This window comes from Neoarius graeffei, chromosome 13 (assembly GCF_027579695.1).
Source record: "Neoarius graeffei isolate fNeoGra1 chromosome 13, fNeoGra1.pri, whole genome shotgun sequence".
Classification (NCBI taxonomy): Eukaryota; Metazoa; Chordata; class Actinopteri; order Siluriformes; family Ariidae; genus Neoarius; species Neoarius graeffei.
Window position 1 is genome coordinate 39,436,734 of NC_083581.1, and position 27,774 is coordinate 39,464,507.

Here is a 27,774-nt window from a genome sequence, read left to right on the forward strand (position 1 = left end):
CTGTCTGTCTCCCTCCCTCCCTGTCTGTCTGTCTCCCTCCCTGTCTGTCTGTCTCCCTCCTGTCGTCTGTCTCCCTCCTGTCTGTCTCCCTCCCTCCCTGTCTGTCTGTCTGTCTCCCTCCCTGTCTGTCTGTCTGTCTGTCTCCCTGTCTGTCTGTCTCCCTCCCTCCCTGTCTGTCTGTCTGTCTCCCTGTCTGTCTGTCTCCCTCCCTCCCTGTCTGTCTGTCTCCCTCCCTTCCCTGTCTGTCTGTCTCCCTCCCTCCCTGTCTGTCTGTCTGTCTGTCTGTCTCCTGTCTGTCTGTCTCCTCCCTCCCTGTCTGTCTGTCTGTCTGTCTCCCTCCCTCCCTGTCTGTCTGTCTGTCTGTCTCCCTCCCTCCCTGTCTGTCTGTCTGTCTCCCTCCTGTCTGTCTGTCCTGTCTCCCTCCCTCCCTGTCTGTCTGTCTGTCTCCCTCCCTCCTCCCTGTCTGTCTCCCTCCCTCCCTCCCTGTCTGTCTCCCTCCCTCCCTCCCTCCCTGTCTGTCTCCCTCCCTCCCTCCCTGTCTGTCTCCCTCCCTCCCTCCCTCCCTCCCTGTCTGTCTCCCTCCCTCCCTCCCTCCCTGTCTCCCTCCCTCCCTCCCTGTCTCCCTCCCTCCCTCCCTGTCTGTCTCCCTCCCTCCCTCCCTGTCTGTCTCCCTCCCTCCCTCCCTGTCTGTCTGCTCCCTCCCTGCCTCCCTCCCTGTCTGTCTGTCTCCCTCCCTGCCTCCCTCCCTGTCTGTCTGTCTGTCTGCCTCCCTCCCTGTCTGTCTGTCTGTCTGTCTGTCTCCCTCCCTCCCTCCCTCCCTGTCTGTCTCCCTCCCTCCCTCCCTGTCTGTCTCCCTCCCTCCCTCTCTGTCTGTCTCCCTCCCTCCCTCTCTGTCTGTCTCCCTCCCTCCCTCCCTCCCTCTCTGTCTCCCTCCCTCCCTCCCTCCCTGTCTGTCTCCCTCCCTCCCTGTCTGTCTCCCTCCCTCCCTCCCTCCCTGTCTGTCTCCCTCCCTCCCTGTCTCCCTCCCTCCCTCCCTCCCTCCCTCCTGTCTGTCTCCCTCCCTCCTCCCTCCCTGTCTGTCTCTCTCCCTCCCTCCGTCCCTGTCTGTCTCTCTCCCTCCCTCCCTGTCTGTCTCCCTTCCCTCCCTCCCTCCCTCACCTGTCTGTCTCCCTCCCTCCCTCCCTGTCTGTCTCCCTCCTCCCTCCTGTCTGTCTGTCCTCCCTCCCTCCCTCCCTGTCTGCCTGTCTCCCTCCCTCCCTCCCTCCCTGTCTGCCTCCTCCCTCCCTCCCTCCCTCCCTGTCTGCCTCCCTCCCTCCCTCCCTGTCTGCCTCCCTCCCTCCCTCCCCTGTCTGTCTCCTCCCTCCCTCCCTCCCTCCCTGTCTGTCTCCCTCCCTCCCTCCTCCCTGTCTGTCTCCCTCCTCCCTGTCTGTCTCCTCCCTCCCTCCTGTCTGTCTGTCTGTCTCCCTCCCTCCCTCCCTGTCTGTCTGTCTGTCTGTCTCCTCCCTCCCTCCCTGTCTGTCTGTCTGTCTCCCTCCCTCCTCCCTGTCTGTCTGTCTGTCTCCCTCCCTCCCTGTCTGTCTGTCTCCCTCCCTCCCTCCCTGTCTGTCTGTCTGTCTGCCTCCCTCCCTCCCTCCCTGTCTGCCTCCCTCCTCCCTGTCTGTCTGCCTCCCTCCCTCCCTCCCTGTCTGCCTCCCTCCCTCCCTCCCTGTCTGTCTGTCTCCTCCCTCCCTCCCTCCCTCCCTGTCTGTCTGTCTCCCTCCCTCCCTGTCTGTCTGTCTCCCTCCCTCCCTGTCTGTCTGTCTCCCTCCCTCCTGTCTGTCTGTCTCCCTCCCTCCCTGTCTCTCTGTCTCCCTCCTCCCTGTCTGTCTGTCTCCCTCCCGTCCTCCCTCCCTCCTGTCTGTCTGTCTCCCTCCCTCCCTCCCTCCCTGTCTGCCTGTCTCCCTCCCTCCCTCCCTCCCTGTCTGCCTCCCTCCCTCCCTCCCTGTCTGTCTCCCTCCCTCCCTCCCTCCCTGTCTGTCTCCCTCCCTGCCTCCCTCCCTGTCTGTCTGCCTCCCTCCCTGTCTGTCTGTCTGTCTGTCTGTCTGTCTCCCTCCCTCCCTCCCTCCCTCCTGTCTGTCTCCCTCCCTCCCTCCCTGTCTGTCTCCCTCCCTCCCTCCCTCCCTCCCTCTCTGTCTGTCTCCCTCCCTCCCTCCCTCCCTCCCTGTCTGTCTCCCTCCCTCCCTGTCTGTCTCCCTCCCTCCCTGTCTCCTCCCTCCCTCCTCCCTCCCTCCCTGTCTGTCTCCCTCCCTCCCTCCCTCCCTCCCTGTGTCTGTCTCTCTCCTCCCTCCGTCCCTCCCTCCCTGTCTGTCTCCCTCCCCTCCCTCCCTGTCTGTCTCCCTCCCTCCCTCCCTGTCTGTCTCCCTCCCTCCCTCCCTGTCTGCCTGTCTCCCTCCCTCCTCCCTCCCTCCCTGTCTGCCTCCCTCCCTCCCTCCCTGTCTGCCTCCCTCCCTCCCTCCCTGTCTGCCTCCCTCCCTCCCTCCCTGTCTGTCTCCCTCCCTCCCTCCCTCCCTCCTGTCTGTCCTCCCTCCCTCCCTCCCTCCCTCCCTCCCTGTCTGTCTCCCTCCCTCCCTGTCTGTCTCCCCTCCCTCCCTCCCTGTCTGTCTGTCTGTCTGTCTCCCTCCCTCCCTCCCTCCCTGTCTGTCTGTCTGTCTGTCTCCCTCCCTCCCTCCCTGTCTGTCTGTCTGTCTCCCTCCCCTCCCTCCCTGTCTGTCTGTCTGTCTCCCTCCCTACCCTCCCTCCCTGTCTGTCTGTCTCCCTCCCTCCCTCCCTGTCTGTCTGTCTCCCTCCCTCCCTGTCTGTCTGTCTCCCTCCCTCCCTCCCTGTCTGCCTCCCTCCTCCCTGTCTGTCTGCCTCCCTCCCTCCCTCCCTGGTCTGCCTCCCTCCCTCCCTCCCTGTCTTGCCTCCCTCCCTCCCTCCCTGTCTGTCTGTCTCCCTCCTCCCCTCCCTCCCTCCCTCCCTGTCTGTCTGTCTCCCTCCCTCCCTGTCTGTCTGTCTCCCTCCCTCCCTGTCTCTCTGTCTCCCTCCCTCCCTGTCTGTCTGTCTCCCTCCCTCCCTGTCTGTCTGTCTCCCTCCCTCCCTCCCTCCTCCCTGTCTGTCTCCCTCCCTCCCTGTCTGTCTGTCTCCCTCCCTCCCTGTCTGTCTGTCTCCCTCCCTCCCTGTCTGTCTGTCTCCCTCCCTCCCTGTCTGTCTGTCTCCCTCCCTCCCTGTCTGTCTGTCTGTCTGTCTCCCTCCCTCCCTGTCTGTCTGTCTCCCTCCCTCCCTCCTGTCTGTCTGTCTCCCTCCCTCCCTGTCTGTCTGTCTCCCCTCCCTCCCTGTCTGTCTGTCTCCCTCCCTCCCTGTCTGTCTCCCTCCCTCCCTCCCTCCCTGTCTCTCTGTCTCCCTCCCTCCCTGTCTGTCTGTCTCCCTCCCTCCCTCCCTCCCTCCCTCCCTGTCTGTCTCCCTCCCTCCCTCCCTGTCTGTCTCCCTCCCTCCCTGTCTGTCTGTCTCCCTCCCTCCCTGTCTGTCTGTCTGTCTCCCTCCCTCCCTCCCTCCCTGTCTGTCTGTCTCCCTCCCTCCCTGTCTGTCTGTCTGTCTCCCTCCCTCCCTGTCTGTCTGTCTCCCTCCCTCCCTGTCTGTCTCCCTCCCTCCCTGTCTGTCTGTCTCCCTCCCTCCCTGTCTGTCTCCCTCCCTCCCTCCCTCCCTCCCTGTCTGTCTCCCTCCCTCCCTGTCTGTCTCCCTCCCTCCCTCCCTCCCTCCCTCCCTGTCTGTCTGTCTCCCTCCCTGTCTGTCTGTCTGTCTCCCTCCCTCCCTGTCTGTCTGTCTGTCTCCCTGTCTGTCTGTCTCCCTCCCTGTCTGTCTGTCTGTCTCCCTCCCTGTCTGTCTGTCTCCCTCCCTCCCTGTCTGTCTCCCTCCCTCCCTGTCTGTCTGTCTCCCTCCCTCCCTGTCTGTCTCCCTCCCTCCCTGTCTGTCTCCCTCCCTCCCTCCCTCCCTGTCTGTCTCCCTCCCTCCCTCCCTCCCTGTCTGTCTCCCTCCCTCCTGTCTGTCTGTCTGTCTCCCTCCCTCCCTGTCTGTCTGTCTGTCTCCCTCCCTCCTGTCTGTCTGTCTCCCTCCCTCCCTGTCTGTCTGTCTGTCTCCCTCCCTCCCTGTCTGTCTGTCTGTCTCCCTCCCTGTCTGTCTGTCTCCCTCCCTCCCTTCTGTCTGTCTGTCTCCCTCCCTCCCTGTCTGTCTGTCTGTCTCCCTGTCTGTCTGTCTGTCTCCCTGTCTGTCTGTCTGTCTCCCTGTCTGTCTGTCTCCCTCCCTGTCTGTCTGTCTGTCTCCCTCCCTGTCTGTCTGTCTGTCTCCCTCCCTCCCTGTCTGTCTGTCTGTCTCCCTGTCTGTCTGTCTCCCTCCCTGTCTGTCTGTCTCCCTCCTGTCTGTCTCCCTCCCTCCCTGTCTGTCTGTCTGTCTCCCTCCCTGTCTGTCTGTCTGTCTCCCTCCCTGTCTGTCTGTCTCCCTCCCTCCCTGTCTGTCTGTCTCCCTGTCTGTCTGTCTCCCTCCCTCCCTGTCTGTCTGTCTCCCTCCCTCCCTGTCTGTCTGTCTGTCTCCCTGTCTGTCTGTCTCCCTCCCTCCCTGTCTGTCTGTCTGTCTCCCTCCCTCCCTGTCTGTCTTCTGTCTCCCTCCCTGTCTGTCTGTCTCCCTCCCTGTCTGTCTGTCTCCCTCCCTCCTGTCTGTCTGTCTCCCTCCCTCCCTGGTCTGTCTGTCTGTCTCCCTCCCTCCCTGTCTGTCTCCCTCCCTCCCTGTCCTGTCTGTCTGTCTCCCTCCCTGTCTGTCTGTCTGTCTGTCTGTCTCCCTCCCTGTCTGTCTGTCTGTCTGTCTCCCTCCCCTGTCTGTCTGTCTGTCTCCCTCCCTGTCTGTCTGTCTCCCTCCCTCCCTGTCTGTCTCCCTCCCTCCCTGTCTGTCTGTCTCCCTCCCTCCCTGTCTGTCTGTCTGTCTCCCTCCCTCCCTGTCTGTCTGTCTGTCTCCCTCCCTCCCTGTCTGTCTGTCTGTCTCCCTCCCTTGTCTGTCTGTCTGTCTCCCTCCCTGTCTGTCTGTCTGTCTCCCTCCCTCCTGTCTGTCTGTCTCCCTTCCCTCCCTGTCTGTCTGTCTGTCTGTCTGTCTCCCTCCCTCCCTGTCTGTCTGTCTGTCTGTCTCCCTCCCTCTGTCTGTCTGTCTGTCTGTCTCCCTCCCTCCCTGTCTGTCTGTCTGTCTCCCTCCCTCCCTGTCTGTCTGTCTGTCTCCCTCCCTCCCTGTCTCCCTCCCTCCCTCCCTGTCTGTCTGTCTCCCTCCCTCTCTCCCTCCCTGTCTGTCTCCCTCCCTCCCTCCCTCCCTCCCTGTCTGCCTCCCTCCCCTCCCTGTCTGTCTCCCTCCCTCCCTCCCTGTCTGCCTCCCTCCCTCCCTGTCTGTCTCCCTCCCTCCCTCCCTGTCTGTCTCCCTGCCTCCCTCCCTCCCTCCCTCCCTGCCTCCCTCCCTGTCTGTCTGTCTGTCTGTCTCCCTCCCTCCCTCCCTGCCTCCCTCCCTGTCTGTCTGTCTGTCTGTCTCCCTCCCTCCCTGTCTGTCTGTCTGTCTCCCTCCCTCCCTGTCTGTCTCCCTCCCTCCCTCCCTGTCTGTCTCCTCCTCCCCCTGTCTGTCTCCCTCCCAGTCCCTCCCTGTCTGTCTCCCTCCCTCCCTCCCTGTCTGTCTCCTCCCTCCCTCCCTGTCTGTCCTCCCTCCCTCCCTGTCTGTCTGTCTCCCTCCCTCCCTCGCCTGTCTGTCTCCCTCCCTCCCTCCCTGTCTGTCTCCCTCCCTCCCTCCCTGTCTGTCTCCCTGCCTCCTCCCTCCCTCCCTGCCTCCCTCCCTGTCTGTCTGTCTGTCTCCCTCCCCCCTGTCTGTCTGTCTCCCTCCCTCCCTGTCTGTCTGTCTCCCTCCCCTCCCTGTCTGTCTGTCTGTCTGTCTCCCTCCCTCCCTCCCTGTCTGTCTCCCTCCCTCCCTGTATGTCTGTCTGTCTCCCTCCCTCCCTCCCTGTCTGTCTCCCTCCCTCCCTCCCTGTCTGTCTCTCTCCCCTCCCTCTCCTGTCTGTCTCTCTCCCTCCCTCCCTGTCTGTCTCTCTCCCTCCCTCCCTGTCTGTCCTCCCTCCCTCCCTCCCTGTCTGTCTCCCTGCCTCCCTCCCTCCCTGTCTGTCTGTCTGTCTCCCTCCCTCCCTGTCTGTCTGTCTGTCTCCCTCCCTCCCTGTCTGTCTGTCTGTCTCCCTCCCTCCCTGTCTGTCTGTCTGTCTGTCTCCCTCCCTCCTCTCCCTCCCTCCCTGTCTGTCTGTCTGTCTCCCTCCCTCCCTCCCTCCCTGTCTGTCTGTCTGTCTCCCTCCCCCTCCCTGTCTGTCTGTCTCCCTCCCTCCCTCCCTGTCTGTCTGTCTGTCTGTCTCCCTCCCTCCCTCCCTCCCTGTCTGTCTCCCTCCCTCCCTCCCTGTCTGTCTGTCTCCCTCCCTGTCTGTCTGTCTGTCTGTCTCCCTCCCTCCCTGTCTGTCTGGTCTCCCTCCCTGTCTGTCTGTCTGTCTGTCTCCCTCCCTCCATCCCTGTCTCCCTCCCTCTCTCCCCTCCCTCCCTCCCTCCCTGCCTCCCTCCCTCCCGTCCTGTCTGTCTCCTCCCTCCCTGTCTGTCTCCCTCCCTCCCTCCCTCCTGTCTTCTGTCTGTCTGTCTGTCTGTCTCCCTCCTTCCCTCCCTCCCTGTCTGTCAGTCTCCCTCCCTCCCTGTCTGTCTGTCTCCCTCCCTCCCTGTCTGTCTGTCTCCCTCCCTCCCTGTCTGTCTGTCTCCCTCCCTCCCTCCCTGCTGTCTGTCTCCCTCCCTCCCTGTCTGTCTGTCTCCTCCCTCCCTGTCTCCCTGTCTCCCTCCCTCCCTGTCCTCCCTCGACTCCCTCCCTGTCTGTCTGTCTCCCTCCCTCTCTCCCTGTCTCCCTCCCTCCCTCCCTGTCTGTCTGTCTGTCTGTCTCCCTCCCTCCCTGTCTGTCTGTCTGTCTCTCCCTCCCTCCCTGTCTGTCTCTGTCTCCCTCTCCCTCCCTGTCTGTCTCCCTCTCTCCCTCCCTCTCTGTCTCCCTCCCTCCAGTCTCCCTCCCTCCCTCCCTCCCTGTCTCCCTCCCTCCCTGTCTGTCTGTCCTCCCTCCCTCCCTCTGTCTGTCTCCCTCCCTCCCTCTCTCTCTGTCTCCCTCCCTCCCTCTCTCTCTGTCTCCCTCCCTCCCTCCCTCCCTGTCTGTCTCCCTCCCTCCCTGTCTGTCTCCCTGTCTCCCTCCCTCCCTGTCTCCCTCCCTCCCTCCCTCCCTCCCTCCCTGTCTCCCTCCCTCCCTGTCTCCTCCTCCCGCCCTCCCTCCCTCCCTCCCTCCCTGTCTGTCTGTCTCCCTCCCTCCCTCCCTCCCTGTCTGTCTGTCTCCCTCCCTCCCTGTCTGCCTCCCTCGCTCCCTCCCTCCCTCCCTGTCTGCCTCCCTCCCTCCCTCCCTCCCTCCTGTCTGTCCCTCCCTCCCTCCCTCCCTCCCTCCCTGTCTGTCTCCCTCCCTCCCTCCCTCCCCTCCCTGTCTGTCTCCCTCCCTCCCTCCCTCCCTGTCTGTCTTCCCTCCCTCCCTCCCCTCCCTGTCTGTCTGTCTCCCTCCCATCCCTCCCTCCCGTCCCTGTCTGTCTCCCTCCCTCCCTGTCTGTCTCTCCCTCCTGCTGTCCTGTCTGTCTCCCTCCCTCCCTTCTGTCTCCCTCCCTCCCTCCCTGTCTGTCTGTCTGTCTGTCTCCCTCTCCCTGTCTGTCTCCCTCCCTCCCTCCCTGTCTGTCTGTCTGTCTGTCTCCCTCCCTCCCTGTCTGTCTGTCTGTCTCCCTCCCTCCCTGTCTGTCTGTCTGTCTCCCTCCCTCCCTGTCTGTCTGTCTGTCTCCCTCCCTCCCTGTCTGTCTCCCTCCCTCCCTCCCTGTCTGTCTGTCTGTCTGTCTCCCTCCCTCCCTCCCTGTCTGTCTGTCTCCCTCCCTCCCTGTCTGTCTGTCTGTCTGTCTCCCTCCCTCCCTGTCTGTCTGTCTGTCTGTCTCCCTGGCCAACAGCAAGATGGCGCCAGTGTGTTTGTCGGCCTGCTGTCTGCTCCATGAGCTCCTACCTGTTCGTTTGTTGTGTCTCTCTCTGCTAATTTTTCTGCTGCTCTGTGTACACTCTGAGGCTTTTCATACTTATGATCGCCAGTCTCTGCTGCATATTAAGGACTGTTTCGAGCAGTACACGAGTGGAAATCCTGCTGCCAGTTTCAGACACCATCCGATGTTCTCCCACCTGCCTGTGGAGTGCGTTCCCTGGCTCCCCTGCTGCTCTGCTCACCGTAAGAAACGTCGGAAGCGGCGGGGTAAACCCGGAGGTCTCCGAGTGAAGATCAAGGCCTGGGCCCGTCTCGCTGTCTCACAGCCATGGTCAGGTTCCCGCTGTCGCCGCTTACTCCACACAAGTCGGGTTGATCTCTTCCTGACACAGCGATCCTGGGACCTGAACTACTCCTGCCATGTACCCATTGTCCCACGGCTTCCCTCGGTACCTGTCATTCCCTTACGACCGCGACCCCGCATCTGCAGCGGTGGGGTAAACCCGGATAACATTCGACTGTTGGAATTCTCTCGTTGTGTGCAGGTTGCGACACACACGGAGGCAAAAGTGGTGCTTGTCAACAGCAGATCAGTGTTAAATAAGACGTTCATACTGAATGACTTTTTTTCTCCCGTCATGATCTGGATTTATTATTTTTAACTGAGACCTGGATTTCTGCCGGAGTTGGTGAGTCCTCTGCCTTTGGTGAACTGTGCCCTACAAACTGCTCATTCATTAGCACCCCAAGGCGCTCTGGACGTGGTGGTGGAGTAGCTCTTGTTTACAATAACGTTTTAAAGGTCCCATGGCATGGTGGTTTGTTGATGCTTTAAACGGGCTCGTGGAGGTTTCCGGATGTTATATCCGCAGCCTTTCTCGAAATGAACCCTCGGCACGTAAATATAGCCTCCTGGGAGAAAGCCCCATTTCAGCCCTTTTCCCAGTGCGTCGTTTTGCTAATGAGAAGCATGGAGGCGGGGAAGGGTAGAGGGTGGGCCATGGGGGGAGGGGCTTGACCAGAAAACTATGAACACACAAAAATAAATATGAGAAATGCATAACATAAGAAGAAATGACCACTAATCAGGTTCCTTCACAAGTCTAAATAAGGGAGTGGGAAAATGTGTGTACAACACTAGTAGTATAGTGTTTGCGTGCACACACATACTCACTGCTATCAGCGCCTGTAGCCACGCTGCTAAGACACAACCCCATTCTCCCTCGGACTCCTTTCGTAAACTCAACGTGACACAGAGAACAGAGAGTGAGTGTGTTCGGAGTGGTAGTTTACGAACGTATAGTACCCTAGGCTTGAACACGCACTCCATAACCAAAAAGGATAGAAGCAGCAACTACAGCAACATATCGCTTATCCAACAGAAGACATGCATTGCGGAGCAATAGTCAAACATAAGCTCATAAGTTACAGTCAATTTCCAGACTAAACTCAGTTTAACAGAGCATGCTGCATGCTTTTTGGTTTTGTAGCACAGAGTACCTGGCTAACTGCAGGAAGTGGTTAGCTGCACAGCTAATGTAGCCATTGCAAGGCTAACGCACCGATTTTAAAACACGGCAAAACGACTTAAGTTATACACTTACTTGTTCGGTGTTTGTTGCTGATGCAGCAGGGATGCTTGGTACGGACCCAGGCTTCAGTGACAGTTGATGTGCAAAACCTGCCCTGTACTGTCCCAAGTTGTGGAAACATTCATCAGGAAAATGCTTCCGACAAACATACACTGTCTTAGGTAGACTCGACGGCGTATTATTGGAGTAAATAAAATTAAGCCACTGCGTCTTCAGGGGCTCTCCCGTCGGCAGTAAAAACAGACTCCTTTCTGTGTTGTCACATCCATGTACAGCGCAATTTCCATGTTTCGCTCACTTAGGTGGTGCCATGTTGTTGTGTCCTCTATGGTCTCCTCACTACAAAATTGAAGTGACGTATCTATGGTGGCAACTTTTGAGCTGGGCGGGCAATCCATACAGTGGGTGGGAATCCAGAGGGGGGACATGGGGATCATCTCCCTTGCTGACGTAGTAAAGGGAAGAGCCTATCAACGCGCCATTTTGACGCGCCATTCTCAAATGTTGACAAAGGGTGGGCATAGTTTGGTTTACACATTATGACATTTCTAGCCATTGGGGTGACTTAAGGTCAGAGGAACTCATTTTAACGTTAAAAAAACCTCAAAGTGGAAATTTCATGCCATGGGACCTTTAAAAATCCAGCCGCTTTCCATGAGAACTTTTTCCACTTTTGAACTCCAATGCGTTACTGTGGAATCAAAACGCAATCCACTGTTGTGTGTATTGATTTATAGACCTCCCAAGCCAGATAAAGACTTTATTGCAGAATTTTCATCTTTTTTATCTGATTTTGTGTCGATGTATGATCGCCTGCTGCTGTTGGGCGATTTTAATATCCACATCTGCTGTCCGGATAAGCCCATGGTCAAGGAGTTTTGTGACGTATTGGATGCGTTTGGGCTCACCCAACACATTGACCAAGCCACCCATATACAGTGGTGCTTGAAAGTTTGTGAACCCTTTAGAATTTTCTATATTTCTGCATAAATATGACCTAAAACAACATCAGATTTTCACACAAGTCCTAAAAGTAGATAAAGAGAACCCAGTTAAACAAATGAGACAAAAATATTATACTTGGTCATTTATTTATTGAGGAAAATGATCCAATATTACATATCTGAGTGGCAAAAGTATGTGAACCTCTAGAATTAGCAGTTAATTTGAAGGTGAAATTAGAGTCAGGTGTTTTCAATCAATGGGATGACAATCAGGTGTGAGTGGGCACCCTGTTTTATTTAAAGAACAGGGATCTATCAAAGTCTGACCTTCACAACACATGTTTGTGGAAGTGTATCATGGCACGAACAAAGGAGATTTCTGAGGACCTCAGAAAAAGTGTTGTTGATGCTCATCAGGCTGGAAAAGGTTACAAAACCATCTCTAAGGAGTTTGGACTCCACCAATCCACAGTCAGACAGATTGTGTACAAATGGAGGAAATTCAAGACCATTGTTACCCTCCCCAGGAGTGGTCGACCAACAAAGATCACTCCAAGAGCAAGGCTTGTAATAGTCGCTGAGGTCACAAAGGACCCCAGGGTAACTTCTAAGCAACTGAAGGCCTCTCTCAAATTGGCTAATGTTGATGTTCATGAGTCCACCATCAGGAGAACACTGAACAACAATGGTGTGCATGGCAGGGTTGCAAGGAGAAAGCCACTGCTCTCCAAAAAGAACATTGCTGCTCATCTGCAGTTTGCTAAAGAGCACGTGGACAAGCCAGAAGGCTATTGGAAAAATATTTTGTGGACGGATGAGACCAAAATAGAACTTTTTGGTTTAAATGAGAAGCGTTCTGTTTGGAGAAAGGAAAACACTGCATTCCAGCATAAGAACCTTATCCCACCTGTGAAACATGGTGGTGGTAGTATCATGGTTTGGGCCTGTTTTGCTGCATCTGGGCCAGGACGGCTTGCCATCATTGATGGAACAATGAATTCTGAATTATACCAGTGAATTCTAAAGGAAAATGTTAGGACATCTGTCCATGAACTGAATCTCAAGAGAAGGTGGGTCATGCAGCAAGACAACAACCCTAAGCACACAAGTCGTTCTACCAAAGAATGGTTAAAGAAGAATAAAGTTAATGTTTTGGAATGGCCAAGTCAAAGTCCTGACCTTAATCCAATGGAAATGTTGTGGAAGGACCTGAAGCGAGCAGTTCATGTGAGGAAACCCACCAACATCCCAGAGTTGAAGCTGTTCTGTATGGAGGAACGGGCTAAAATTCCTCCAAGCCAGTGTGCAGGACTGATCAACAGTTACCGCAAACGTTTAGTTGCAGTTATTGCTGCACAAGGGGGTCACACCAGATACTGAAAGCAAAGGTTCACATACTTTTGCCACTCACAGATGTGTAATATTGGATCATTTTCCTCAATAAATAAATGACCAAGTATAATATTTTTGTCTCATTTGTTTAACTGGGTTCTCTTTATCTACTTTTAGGACTTGTGTGAAAATCTGATGATGTTTTAGGTCATATTTATGCAGAAATACAGAAAATTCTAAAGGGTTCACAAACTTTCAAGCACCACTGTACTGGGTCATACTCTAGACCTTGTCCTCTCTTATGGTTTTTCTGTTGAGAACATCTCAGTTGACGATGCTACTTTTTCTGATCATAAGCCTGTCTTTTTTAACATCAATATTGCTCATCCTGTTCAGATAGTCAAAGCCCCTGGACATTATTTCCGTCACTTAAACCCACAGGCTACAGCCCAGTTCACTGACTGTTTTTTAAGTAAAGATGTTGCCTCAGCTATGACTGCAGCTGCTGATGCCTTATGTAGCCCTGATGATTTAATTGTTTTATTTAACTCATCCTGCTCAGAGATTTTGGATTTAGTGGCCCCTCTCAGATACAAACATCCCAATTTTAAACCTAAAGTGAGGCTCGATGACCATACTCGCTCACTCAGGCAGGCTTGTCGCAGAGCTGAAAGGAGATGGAAGAAAGACCGTCTTACTGTCTCCTTTCAAATCTTCAAATCTGCTTTATCATCTTTTCAGGCTGCCGCCAAAGAAGCCAGAGCCAGATATTTTTCAGATATCATTAACCGGCATTCTAATAGACCTAAAATTCTGTTTAACACAAACTCTATCATGAATCCACCTCTTTCTCCAGCCCCCATTATAAATTCGGATGTCTATGAGAACTTCCTACATTTTTTCACTGAGAAAATTGAGAACATCAGAGCTCTGTTCCCTCCTCCTGATCCATCTCCTCACATACCCCCACACTCTATAGCTACTTTCTGTCACTTCAACCCTGTCTCCCTGGTCGACTTAAAGGACATTGTCCTCCATATGAAAACCACCTCGTCCCCTGGTGATGAGGTTCCATGTCCCATTTTAAAGGAAGCCTTTGATGTTGTTGGCCCCTCCCTACAACTCATTATAAACTCTTGTCTGACATCTGGCTCTGTCCCAGCCTGCCTCAAACATGCAGTTGTCCAACCTTTACTCAAGAAACACAACTTGGATCCCAAATGCTTGAACAACTATAGGCCCATCTCTAAACTCCCATTTATTTCCAAAATATTTGGAAAAAGTAGTGTTGTCCCAGCTGTCCCCCTTCCTATCTCAACATGCCATCTTGGAGCCCTTTCAATCTGGCTTCAGGGCCTGTCACAGCACAGAAACTGCATTGCTGAAAATCACTAATGACCTGCTCCTCACACTCGACGCTGGTCAAAATGCAGTCCAGGTCCTGCTGGATCTCAGTGCAGCTTTTGACACCGTGGGTCATAACATCCTCCTCAACCGCCTCGAAGAGTGGGTGGGCATTAAAGGGACAGCACTGCTCTGGTTTAAGTCATATCTGCAATATAGAACTTTCTCAGTCTCCATCGGTCATTCTTCATCTGCTTCTGCCCCGGTGTCCTATGGTGTCCCCCAAGGATCAATTTTAGGGCCAATACTCTTCTGCCTGTACATGCTCCCCATAGGGGACATTATCCGTAAACACTTTGTTTCTTTTCACTTTTATGCTGATGACACACAGTTATATTTACCATTAACAACACAGGAGTCTGCCCAATCTCTCCTAGGCTGTATAGAGGCCATTAAGCATTGGATGTCCAACAACTTCTTACAACTCAATGATAGCAAGACCGAGGTCGTAATTTTTGGATCCTCTAAATCAATACCCACAGTTACTGACAATCTATCTCACCTCTCCTCCTTTGTTAAGCCATCTGCTAAAAGCCTTGGGGTTATCTTTGAGTCTGACTTGTGTTTTAAAAAACAGATTAATACTGTCATTAAAAATAGTTACCATCAGCTGAGAGTGATCACCCGGCTCAAGCCCTCACTGTCCTTTCAAGATCTGGAAACAGTTATCCATGCCTTCATAACATCTCGGCTGGATTACTGCAACGCCCTTTACTTTGGCCTCCCCCAGTCCTAGCTAGCTCGCCTGCAGTTGGTGCAGAATGCTGCTGTTAGGCTTTTAACAGGCACAAAGAGGCAGGAACACATCACCCCTGTCCTGTCCTCTCCTCTCTGCACTGGCTTCCTATTTGTTTTAGAATTCAATTTAAAATACTACTTTTGGTTTTTAAGTCACTTCACGGCCAGGCCCCTATGTACATCTCTGACATGCTTCAGCACTACTCTGCACCCAGGTCCTTCAGATCTGCCGACAAAGGTCTCCTCCATGTTGCCCGGCCCCGCCTCAAAAACGAAGGGGACCGTGCTTTTGCTGTGGCAGCTCCATGTCTCTGGAATGGTTTGCCTCCTGACATCAGATCTGCTCCCACAATTACTACTTTTAAATCCAGACTCAAAACACATTTGTACCCCTTGGCCTTTGCCTCCTAGTTTTTTTTTTTCTTATATTCCTATTTTTTATCTTGCCTTTTTATTGCATTTGTCTGTTGGAATGCTTTTTGTATTTTATGTATTTTATTCTTGCTGCTTGACCATGTCTTGCTTTTAGCTCATTTTATTATTTAATTCTAGTCTTTCAGTTTGACACTGTACAGCACTTTGGCCAGTTCTCGCTGTTTTTAAATGTGCTATATAAATTAAACTTACTGTCTGTCTGTCTCCCTGTCTGTCTCCCTCCCTGTCTCTGTGTCTGTCTGTCTGTCTGTCTCCCTCTCTCCCTCCCTGTCTCTCTCTGTCTCCCTGTCTGTCTCCCTCCCTATCTCTCTCTCTCTCTCTCTCTCTCTCTCTCTCTTTCCTCTTGCACCCATTCTCTGTCATTTACTCTTTGTTGCTCTTTCTTTCTCATACAGCACGGTCGGGTGAAGGTCAAGTCCACTGCTCAGCAGGAAGAGGAGAAGAGGAAAGAGCGAGAGAAGAAGCTGAAAGTGTACCTGACAGTTCGAGACACTGTCTTTAAGAAGGTCGGTCATGAAGAAGGGAAACCAAATTCCCACTGTAATACAACTCCAAGTCCATAAATTTGGGACACTGTGTAAAACATAAATAAAAAAAAAAGCAAAATATGACGATTTGCAAGTCATGGAAACCCTATATTTCATTGAAAATAGTACAAAGACAACATATTAAATGTTGAAACTGAATTTTTTTTTTTTTTTTTTTTTTTAAAATATGTGCTCATTTTGAATTTGATGTCAACAACACATTTCAGAAAAGTTGTGACGGGGCAACAAAAGACTGAAAAAGTTGTATAATGCTAAAGATAATAAATAAATCCTAATTTGGTTAATTGGTATCAGGTCAGTAATATGATTGGGTATAAAAAGAGCATCCCAGAGAGGCAGAGTCTCTCAGAAGTAAAGATGGGGAGGGGTTCACTGCTCTGTGAAAGACTGCGTGGGCAAACAGTGCAACAACTTAAGAATAATGTTCCTCAGTGTAAAATTGCTAAGAATTTGGGATCACGTTATCTATGGCACATAATATTAAAAGATTCAGAGAATCTGGAGAAATCTCTGTGTGCAAGAGATAAGGCTGAAAACTGACATTGGATGCCTGTGATCTTCAGGCCCTCGGGCGACACTGCATTAACCCTTTAGGGTCGAGAGTTTCGCCGGTGAAGCTCGACATTTTTAGAATGAGTAGGTTATATATTGAGAGATATTTTCAAGTTGGTTTTTTTATCATACAAGCATGATAAACATATCAACAGAAACTTTATACATTTTCTTATGTGCCTACTGCCAAATAATATTATAGTTTTTAAATTACATAAATTAGATGAAACATAAAACTTGTCACCTTACTCGGTCACACCAGAGTTGGAGGGCTGAGAGCCCACTTATGCATTCATAAAAGACTATTCACGTGGTAACGGCATGATAATCACTTTCACTCTTTTGGTTTCGATTGGTTTCTCTATTGCAGTGGGAACGCCCACCGTAAACAGGATAAAATCTGTCAGCCATAGTTTAGGTTATTTGGAGGTAAAACTTGTTGCGAGATGGCACATGGATTTTATGCGCTTCAGATGATTCAGTACAGCGATTCAATTCAGGATAGCGATTCGGTTCAATCTTGAGAACTGCAACGCTGATGATGAATGGTGCCACACCCCCACACCCCCTTTTTTTTTAAACTTCGACTTAATCTAGCCTAAGACCAGCTTGAGGAAGTGTAAATATTACTTCTATTTCTGATGAGCATATTGGACGATGTGTGTGCGCTGAAGTGCATACACAGGAAAAATTACTGAGCAGTTTTTTCCAGAGTTAAAAGTATTCTCAAAATAGTTCAATTTGCTCTATTTTGAATTTAAAGAGTAAAATTTGGAGTGGGAGCAAAATTACAGAGTTGATTGTGGCTCTGAACTGAGTAAAATACAGTGGTGCTTGAAAGTTTGTGAACCCTTTAGAATTTTCTATATTTCTGTATAAATATGACCTAAAACGTCATCATATTTTCACACAAGTCCTAAAAGTAGGTAAAGAGAACCCAGTTAAACAAATGAGACAAAAATATTATACTTGGTCATTTATTTATTAAGGAAAATGATCCAGTATTACATATCTGTGAGTGGCAAAAGTATGTGAACCTCTAGGATTAGCAGTTAATTTGAAGGTGAAATTAGAGTCAGGTGTTTTCAATCAATGGGATGACAATCAGGTGTGAATGGGGCACCCTGTTTTATTTAAAGAACAGGGATCTATCAAAGTCTGATCTTCACAACACGTTTGTGGAAGTGTATCATGGCACAAACAAAGGATATTTCTGAGGACCTCAGAAAAAGCGTTGTTGATGCTCATCAGGCTGGAAAAGGTTACAAAACCATCTCTAAAGGGTTTAGATGCCACCAATCCACAGTCAGACAGATTGTGTACATATGGAGGAAATTCAAGACCATTGTTACCCTCCCCAGGAGTGGTCGACCAATAAAGATCACTCCAAGAGCAAGGTGTGTAATAGTCGGCGAGGTCACAAAGGACCCAGGGTAACTTCTAAGCAACTGAAGGCCTCTCTCACATTGGCTAATGTTCATGAGTCCACCATCAGGAGAACACTGAACAACAATGGTGTGCATGGCAGGGTTGCAAGGAGAAAGCCACTGCTCTCCAAAAAGAACATTGCTGCTTGTCTGCAGTTTGCTAAAGATCACGTGGACAAGCCAGAAGGCTATTGGAAAAATGTTTTGAGGACGGATGAGACCAAAATAGAACTTTTTGGTTTCAATGAGAAGCGTTCTGTTTGGAGAAAGGAAAACACTGCATTCCAGCATAAGAACCTTATCCCGTCTGTGAAACATGGTGGTGGTAGTATCATGGTTTGGGCCTGTTTTGCTGCATCTGAGCCAGGACGGCTTGCCATCATTGATGGAACAATGAATTCTGAATCATACCAGCGAATTCTAAAGGAAAATGTCAGGACATCTGTCCATGAACTGAATCTCAAGAGCAGGTGGGTCATGCAGCAAGACAACGACCCTAAGCACACAAGTTCTACCAAAGAATGATTAAAGAAGAATAAAGTTAATGTTTTGGAATGGCCAAGTCAAAGTCCTGACCTTAATCCAGTCGAAATGTTGTGGAAGGACCTGAAGCGAGCAGTTCATGTGAGGAAACCCACCAACATCCCAGAGTTGAAGCTGTTCTGTACGGAGGAACGGGCTAAAATTCCTCCAAGCCGGTGTGCAGGACTGATCAACAGTTACCGCAAACGTTTAGTTGCCGTTATTGCTGCACAAGGGGGTCACACCAGATACTGAAAGCAAAGGTTCACATACTTTTGCCACTCACAGGTATGTAATATTGGATCATTTTCCTCAATAAATAAATGACCAAGTATAATATTTTTGTCTCATTTGTTTAACTGGGTTCTCTTTATCTACTTTTAGGACTTGTGTGAAAATCTGATGATGTTTTCGGTCATATTTATGCAGAAATATAGAAAATTCTAAAGGGTTCACAAACTTTCAAGCACCACTGTAGTACAAGAGTTAATTTCAAGACAAACTGAATAGAGTCAAATACGAGATAAATGAAGCTGTTATAAAAACAGTTTTAGAACTGTATTGGAATGTGTGAAAAAACATGACCTTACCCATTGTGACTTGACCTGATGGGATTAAGAGTTGGCAGTGGGTGGGGTTTTTACTCTCCTCATTGAATGATTTTTTTATAACTCTTCTCATTGAATACCCCTCCCACTGCCAAGTCTTTATCCCAAAACAAGAGGACACAATTTTTTGACAGCCAGATTATTGTCCAACGGTGGTGTAGTGGTTAGCACTGTCGCCTCACAGCAAGAAGGTTCTGGGTTCGAGCCCAGCGGCCATCGGGGGCCTATCTGTGTGGAGTTTGCGTGGGTTTCCTCCGGATACTCCGGTTTCCCCCACAGGTCAAAGATATGCAGCTAGGTTAACATGGGGCGGCCTTGGGCTAAAGTGCTCTTGAGCAAGGTACTTCACCCCTGACTGCTCCCTGGGCGCTGTAGTATGGCTGCCCACTGCTCTGGGTGTGTGTGCGTGTGTGTGTTCACTGCTTCAGATGCGTTAAATGCAGAGGATGAATCTCACTGTGCTTGAAGTGTGCATGTGACAAAGGTTTCTTCTTCTTCTTCCAAATCAATGGAGCAGGTTTAAGTTTGTGCTTGATACATTCCTAAGACTGAACAGAATCACCTCAAGCGACCAATATCTCATCTCATCTCATTATCTCTATCTCTAGCCGCTTTATCCTTCTACAGGGTCGCAGGCAAGCTGGAGCCTATCCCAGCTGACTACTGCGAAAGGCGGGGTACACCCTGGACAAGTCGCCAGGTCATCACAGGGCTGACACATAGACACAGACAACCATTCACACTCACATTCACACCTACGGTCAATTTAGAGTCACCAGTTAACCTAACCTGCATGTCTTTGGACTGTGGGGGAAACCAGAGCACCCGGAGGAAACCCACGCGGACACGGGGAGAACATGCAAACTCCACACAGAAAGGCCCTCGCCGGCCACGGGGCTCGAACCCAGGACCTTCTTGCTGTGAGGCGACAGTGCTAACCACTACGCCACCGTGCCGCCCTGCGACCAATATGGTTCCACAGAATGTTTTTTCACACATTCCAACACAGTTCTAAAACTGCTTTTTACAACATCATTTATTTTCTTAAAAGTACACTCATGACATACAGACTATATAGATAGATATTATTGTAACTGAACTTGTGCTGAATATAAAAAAAGCCATATGACTTTGAAAATACTGCTTAGATTTGTTGACATTAACAACAAAATCAGAGCATGCCAAAATCATTAGAGTGCCAGAAAATACTCTCAGACCCCAGAGGGTTAAAAGCAGACACGTGTCTGTAGTGGAAATCACTGTATGGGCTCAGGGACACTTCAGAAAACCATATTCTGTGAAAACAGTTCATTACTGCATCCATAAATGCAAGTTAAAACCAGATATAAACAATATCCAGAAACACTGCCACCTTCTCTGGGGCCCGAGCTCTTTTACGATGGACTGAGGCGAAGTGGAAAATTGTCCTGAGGTCTGATGAATCAAAAGTAGAAATTCTTTTTAGAAATCATGGAAACCACATCCTCCAGGCTAAAGAGGAGAGGGACCATCCGGCTCATCAGTGCACAGTTCAAAAGCCAGCATCTGTGATGGTATGAGGGTGCATTAGTGCACATGACATGGGTAGCTTGTATGTCTGGGAAGGCCTCATTAATGCTGAATGATGTATACACATTTCAGAGCAATATGCTGCCATCCAGACAAAATCTTTTTCAGAGAAGGCCTTCCTTCTTTCAGCAAGACAATGCCAAACTGCTTTCTGCACATATTAAAACTGCATGACTCTGTCGTAAAAGAGTCCGAGTGCTAAACTGGCCTGCTTGCAGTCCAGACCTGTCTCCCATTTAAAACATTTGGCGCATTATGAAGCACAAAATATGACAAAGGAGACTCTGAACTGTTGAGCAACTGAAATTGTATATCAGGCAAGAATGGGACAATGTTTCTCTTTCAAAACTACAGCAGTTGCTCTCCTCAGTTCCCAAACGTTTACAGAGTGCTGTTAAAAGTAGAGGTGATGGCAACACAGTGGTAAACATGCCCCTGTCCCAACTTTTTTGAAATGTGTTGCTGACGACAAATTCAAAATGAGCATATATTTTTCAAAAAACAATAAAACTTCTCAGTTTCAACATTTGATATGTTGTCTTTGTACTATTTTCACTGAAATATAGGGTTTCCATGATTTTGCAAGTTGTCACATTCTGTTCATTTACGTTTTACGCAGCATCCCAAATTTATGGAATTGGGGTTGTAAATCATGTTATTGATTGTTTATTATTATTATTATTATTATTATTATTATTATTATATTTTATGTCTTATAAGTCATTACATCAGTATTATGTTAGCTGTTATGACAGCGTTTACTCAAAATTGAACGTGGCCCAAAATGTTCAAAACTATAAAATTACTTTTATAATATTCAATATTGTTTGTCACCCCATACTGCTCCAAAACTGCAGCAGTAGCCATTTTCACCCTGGTCCTGATCTTTTTTTTTTTTTTTCTGTCTGTCACTCAGAGGAGTGATAGTGAGCTGGATGAAGAAGCTCTCCAGCTCACACAGCAGCTCCTGTCTTCGAACCCAGACTTCGCCACACTGTGGAACTACAGGAGAGAGATCCTGCTGCACTTGGAGACTGTGAAGTGAGAGCTCTATAACTCCCAGCATACTTTGTGTTACTTTTCCAAAAGCAGGTTTTTTTTTTTTAACCTGTTGTCTTGCTGTCTTTCTAGAGAAGAGGAGGAGATGCAGAAACTGTACGAAGCTGAACTGCTCTTCATCGAGTCATGTCTGAAAGTGAACCCCAAGTCATATGGGAGCTGGCATCACCGTGGATGGGCATCATCCCGCCTCCCAAGACCCAACTGGCAAAGAGAACTCAGCCTCTGTGACCAATGCCTCAACCTGGATGACCGCAACTGTGAGAGAGGGAGGAGGGAGTGATGATTAGTAGAGAAGGAAGAGTGTAGTGCTCATAGTAAAGAACACCAGCTTGTTGAAAGCAGCAATGGGAAAAGGATACAACAGCGTTTTCACATTGCACAAAATACAGGAGTCTTTTGTATCATAAAGCTGGAACTATGCTTTTGCCATTGGCAACTGATTCAGTAAAAATGGTACTGTTGTAGGTGGGTTTTTTTTTTTTTGGTACATGCTCCCAATTTTTCCCAATTGAAATAGCATTTGTGGGTGGGGTCAGCACTGCTATTAGTTTTACATACAGTAACATGTAACGCAATATACAAACCCTATTTCCAGAAAAGTTGGGATATTTTCCAAAATGCAATAAAAACAAAAATCTCTGATTTGTTAATTCACGTGAACCTTTACTTAACTGACAAAAATACAAAGAAAATATTTTCAACCGTTTTACTGACGAACTTAATTGTATTTTGTAAATATAAAGTTAGAATTTGATGCCTGCAACACACTGTTAGGACTGAGGCAAAATAAGATTGAACAATTAATAGGCTATTCAAGTAACACCATTTTGGAAGATTCCACAATAAGCAGGTTAATTGGTAACATGATTGGGTATAAAAGGAGCAGCACCAACGGCTCAGTCTTTGCAAGCAAGGATGGGTTGTGGCTCACTCCTTTGTGCTAAAATTAATAAGATAATTGTTAGTCAATTTAAAAAAAGAACATTTCTCAATGCAAGATTGCGGAGAATTTAGATCTTTCAAAATCACTGGTACATAATATTGTGAAAACATTCAGGGAATTTGGAGACATCTTAGTGTGTAAAGGGCAAGTTCGGAAACCACTGTTAAATGTGTATGACTTCTGAGCCCTTGGGTGTTGCTGCCTGAGAAACTGTCATTCTAATGTGACAAATATAGTCACATGGACTTGGGAGTGCATCGGAAAACCATTGTCACTTAACACAGTCCACTGCTGCATCCAGGAATGCAACATGAAACTGTATTACGCAAGGAGGAAGCTATTCATCAATTCTATGCAGAAATGCCGCCGATTTCTTTGAACCCAAACTCCTCTCAGATGGACCGAAAACAGTAGAAATGTGTGCTGTGGTCAGATGAGTCCATATTTCAGCTTGTTTTCAAGAAAACCAGATGTCGAGTTCTCCGTGCCAAGAGTGAACACGACCATCCGGTTTGTTATCAGAGAAAGGAGCAAAAGCCAGCATCTGTTATGGTATGGGGGCATCAGTGCACATAGCGTGGTTGAGTTGCATGTGTGTGAAGGCATCATTGATACGGAGGCATATATTGTGATTTTAGAGGGACATATCAAGGCAACGTCTTTTCCCGGGAAGTCCATATTTATTTGAACAGGACAATGCCAGGTCTCATTCTGCACAGGCTGCAACAGTGTGGCTTTGTAGACAGAGTGCATGTGCTTGACTGGCCTGCTGCCAGTCCAGCTCTATCTCCTACTGAGAATGTATGGCGCATCACGAAGGGGAGAATCAGACAACGGTGACCACGGACTGTCGATCAGCTGAAGTCTTGTATCAAGCAACAATGGACAAAAATTCCCTTTACACACTGCAACAATTAGTATCCTCAGATTCCCATATGATTTTAAAAAGTGTTATTAAAAGGAAAGGTGATGTAATACAATGGTAATAATGCCTCTGTCCCAACTTTTTTTGATTGTGTCGCAGGCATCAAATTCTAACTTCATTTATATTTCCAAAATACAATTTAAGCTGGTCAGTAAAATGATAGAAAAGATTTTCAATGTACTTTTGTCAGTTAAATGAAAGGTTCACATGAATTAACACATCACAGACTTTTTTTATTACATTTTGGAAAATATCCCAACTTTTCTGGCTATATATTCAACACTAAAACAATTACACCCTTGGCTGTCAAAAGCAACAGTTCATCATTTACTTCTCCACATAAAAATGTTTACATCTAATTTCCTACAATATGTGGCTGTGGTTTTACTGCATGAACATCTCATCTCATTATCTCTAGCCGCTTTATCCTGTTCTACAGGGTCGCAGGCAAACTGGAGCCTATCCCAGCTGACTACGGGTGAAAGGCGGGGTACACCCTGGACAAGTCGCCAGGTCATCACAGGGCTGACACATAGACACAGACAACCATTCACACTCACATTCACACCTACGGTCAATTTAGAGTCACCAGTTAACCTAACCTGCATGTCTTTGGACTGTGGGGGAAACCAGAGCACCCGGAGGAAACCCACGCGGACACGGGGAGAACATGCAAACTCCACACAGAAAGGCCCTTGCCGGCCACGGGGCTCGAAACCGGACCTTCTTGCTGTGAGGCAACAGCGCTAACCACTACACCACCGTGCTGCCCTCTGCATGAACATAAACACTTAAATTTTTAATCCCGTGTTTCATAATAGTCGTGTCAAAAACATCCTTAAAATCTCATTTTTGCATCATTGCGTTCTCATTGATGATGGTGTGAAATGAAAGGGGCTGTTCATGAGCCTTTGAGGCCTCTGCTGTCTGTGAATGTTACTTGGAAGTACAAAAACAATTACTGAATTTATGTCTCATGGGTTGCATTTGAAAGAAAAGCTGTAGTGCTGAGTAGCTCTGTTCAGGGTTCGGCTGGATCTTATTTCAGGGACAGAAAAATGTACAGAATTCTAAATTTGAACAGGAAAAAGAGGGAGATCCATTGTACAGCAGTATTTCCACTTGTTAATTTTTTTCTTTTATTTTCAGATGGGTTATTAAAGGTTGAGAAGCATGTTGAAACTTTACAAACCGCAGCTTTAAAATTATTTTTCAAAGTTAATTTTTTATTTCACTTGTGTTTGTGGCAGAATCTAAAAATCTGTTGTTAATGAGCCTTACAGATAATGGATCAACATTAATCCGAGCACTTTAATATCAATTGCTTCTTTTTGCTGATTTTTGTCTTCATATCTCTCTCTCTCTTTCAGTTCACTGTTGGGATTACCGCCGCTTGGTGGTAAAGCTGTCTGGAGTTTCTGTCGAAAAGGAGCTCCAATTTACAGACCGGCTGATTGGATCAAACTTTTCCAATTACTCAAGCTGGCACTACCGGAGCACACTGCTGCCCCTGCTGCATCCACAGCCTCCATCTGATCTGGCATCAGCCTGCCAAAAACACACTCGTACATCACCCACAGCCTCACCTCAGATGCATGGGCACCGTGTATGTGAGGAGCAGCTGCTCAAAGGTCAGAGTTACATACACACAAAATATTCAGACAACACAGTATCTGTCTCACACAATGTCCACAAGAGGGCAGTTGTGCACCCTTATTGAATAAAAAGCTGATTGAATAAAAACAGGTTCTATTTCCTTCACTCCAGACCGCCAGGGTGGTGCTGAAAGCACTAGTGGAAGCATCTTTGCATCTGCGCGTTTCGAGAACCGCATACAAAAGTTGTCATCTCATGACATATGACGTGCCTGCCTACATAAGGCAACATCCCACGTCATTTGGCCTCTTTTTTTCTCGCGTTGGAATCGCATCTCTTCTATCGGAATTCTGTGTGTGTTATCAGTTAACTGTGGGAATACCTGTGACAGTCTACAGTGCAGCTCGTGACTGAAGAGGACTTCAGTGGGACTCGACTCCACGCGAGCTGTTTGGTCGCTAAGGTAACTTGGTTAACATTATTTTGAGATTGTTTTATGTATCGATAGTCACTGAATCTTGGCTGCCAAGTTTTCAGGGACGGCTATTATATTGGTCTTGTCACAAACTGTTCGGTTGCTGGCAGGTTCGTCAATGTTGAGTGAGTTAGCCAATTGGTTGCCAATAACGTTAACGTGTACTTACAACTTTACGTGAGCATCGGTTTTCTGGTTGCTAGTAAATCGTTGTCTGTAGCGGTAAAGTTGCGCTTGCGAACTTGCTAGCCTTGGTTGCCAGGCTAGCAAGCAGCGCTACACCTTGCTTCTTTTCTTAAAAAAAAAATCGTGGGTGAGTAGACACTGAGATGGATTCAGTGAGGTGTTCCACTTGCCCCAACCTCATGGAGGTGCTGGATGCACATGATTGCTGCGCGGAGTGCCTTGGCATGCAACATCTAAGGGAGGCAATGTCTGATCCATGCCCTTCCTGTGCGTTAATGCCGCTTACTGTTAGACAGGCGCGGTTGGCTGGTATGGAACGTGCGTCTAGCAGTTTTCTGCTCTCGGATTCTCAGACACAGCGTAAGCGCAGGGGTGATAGCGTTCCGGCGCCGCGCCGGATTTCCGGCGTACCGTGGCTGGGGAAAAAAAAAAAAATCTAGTTTGCCCATTGCCCTGTGTCATTCTGAGATGCGCAGATAGACAGTAAAGGGAATTCGGAATTCCCTTTACTGTCTTTCTGAGATGCGCAGATAGACAGTAAAGGGAATTCGGAATTCCCTTTACTGTCTATCTGCGCATCTCAGAATGACACAGGACAATGGGCGAACTAGATTTTTTATTTTTTTTTCCCCAGCCACGGTACGCCGGAAATCCGGCGCGGCGCTGGAACGCTATCACCCCTGTAAGCGTAGGCTTTCACCACCAGTGCATGCAAAACAGCGCAAAAAAATCTAAGTCTTCTGAGTTAGAGCATAAAGTGGAACTGCTCTCATCTACAGTGGAGCGTCTGCTGCCTCTGCTTGCAAGGCCCCCCCCCCCCAGCAGGGGCACAGGTAGGTACTGTAGAGGAACAGCCTGCACCGCCTGTCTCCTTGTCACCCGTTGGCTCATGTTCTCAGCCACCTGACCAAGAGGAAGTGATGTCTGTGGCTGCCTCAGACACCTTTTTCAGTCAGTCTTCTTCCTCGGTGCAGCCACCAAGCGAAGTCCTGCCAGGTGTTGAGCCCCGTGATTCGGGCAGTGATGTTACCTCTGGGCGATCTGGGGAGTCTGCCTCAGTGGTGGGTTCGGTGGAGGCCACACTGAAGGCTTTGCTTGCACGTTTGCAGTTGGACACCCCGGCGCCTCCTACTGGATCTGAGAACATGTTCCTGCACCGTGTTCAGCGTGCCTCTCTAGTAATTCCACAGTGTCGTGACTTTACTTCTGTAGTGGCCTCTGCCCTGGAGGCTGCTACGAAATCTGCCCGTCCAGACCAGATGTCTCGCATGCTTGCAGTGATGCAGGACCCTGGTGCTGTTGGCTTGGGTAGCATGCCAGTAGTCGAATCAAGCGTTGCTTCGCTCATTGCTCCCAAAGTGCTTCATCGGGAGACACAGGTGCGTTGCCCTAACGCTGAGTGCTGCCGCACAGACGAGCTACTTTCTCGTGCTTACAACTCTACTGCCTTTCTTGGCAGGGTGTCTAACTCACTGGCACACATGCTTGTTATGCTGCAATCAACACATCATCGGCAGACCCACTGGCGGCTGAGGTACTGGAACTTGCATTGCAGGCTATGGGTGTCATTGTCAACCGGTGTGGCACTACCTTGGGCACCTTGCTGCAAGCCCGTCGACAAGTGTGGCTGGCTCAATCGCCTCTGCCAGAAGTATGCAGGAACAACCTGAGGCACCTTCCACTGGCACCTGGACAGGTCTTTGGGCCAGCAGCACAAGAGGCCCTTGACAGACGTGTGTCTGTTACAGAGTCTCGCTCCCGTCATGTGGGCGTAGCACCCACCTTCAGAGCTCCGCCAAGCCCTTCTGCCTCACGCTTTAGGCATGTGGCCCCTAGAGCTGCACAAAGGTCTCCCCATCGACCCCAGCAGCGGGCCCCCAATCCCTCACTTCCCTGGGCCAGACAGGGTGGCGCTCAGCCACACGTGAGTTTTCGCCCTTTTCGACAGATGGGTCCTCCCCGCCGTCGTCGCCCCCCCCCCCCATCCCTTCCGGAAAACGTAGACAGGACCACTGACAGGTCAGGGCCAGTGGCAGGAGTTTTTACAGGCAGCCAGCTAGCGCGTTGGAGCAAAATAACAACCAACCAATGGCTACTCACAACCCTCTCAGAAGGGTACTGCCTGCAATTCCGCCACTGGCCACCAGTGCATTCGGGTGTGAGGCAGACAGTTATAACCAATCCAAGACAGGCAGAAGCCTTGTCGAGAGAAGTTCAGTTGTTACTACAAAAAGGAGCCATAGAGATGGTTGACCCCAGTGTTCACCCAGGGGGGTTCTTTTCAGTTTATTTTCTCATTCCAAAGAAAGACGGCGGGTTCAGGCTGATTTTAGATTTAAGAAGGTTAAACCGTTTCTTGAAGGTGCTTCCTTTTCGAATGCTACAAACAGATGTACTGCAAGCGGTCACAAACCAGGACTGGTTTGTGACCGTAGATCTCAAGGATGCCTATTTTGACATACCCATTGCCGCGGACCACAGGCGCTTCTTTCGTTTTTCGTTCATGGGAAAGATTTTTCAGTTCAGAGTTCTCCCCTTTGGACTTTCTCTGGCACCAAGGGTGTTCTCAAAATGCATCCAAGTAGCACTAGAACCCCTTCAGAAGGAGGGCATAAGAGTGCTCCCTTACTTGGATGACTGATTTCTATGTGCGGCATCGCCCGAACAGGCCAGGGAACATGCTCACCGGTTGCTACTACACATTACGGCTCTGGGGTTCAGGGTGAACCAGAGGAAGTGCAAACTGGTCCCAGTCCAGGCAACACATTTCATCGGCCTTGCCCTGGATTCGAACACTATGCTGGCCAGTCCCATGCCAG

The 27,774-nt window shown here is 49.8% G+C and overlaps 1 protein-coding gene across 1 annotated transcript in view; it reads left to right on the forward strand.

Moving 5' to 3' along the window:
- rabggta (Rab geranylgeranyltransferase subunit alpha) overlaps positions 1–27,774 on the forward strand; it is a 48,509-nt gene that overhangs the window by 7,170 nt on the left and 13,565 nt on the right. Inside the window, exons 3-6 of the mRNA XM_060937703.1 lie at positions 14,938–15,048; positions 20,685–20,809; positions 20,900–21,087; positions 24,069–24,329. Of these exons, the coding sequence (XP_060793686.1) occupies positions 14,938–15,048; positions 20,685–20,809; positions 20,900–21,087; positions 24,069–24,329 (685 nt within the window). The remainder of the gene's footprint in view (positions 1–14,937; positions 15,049–20,684; positions 20,810–20,899; positions 21,088–24,068; positions 24,330–27,774) is intronic.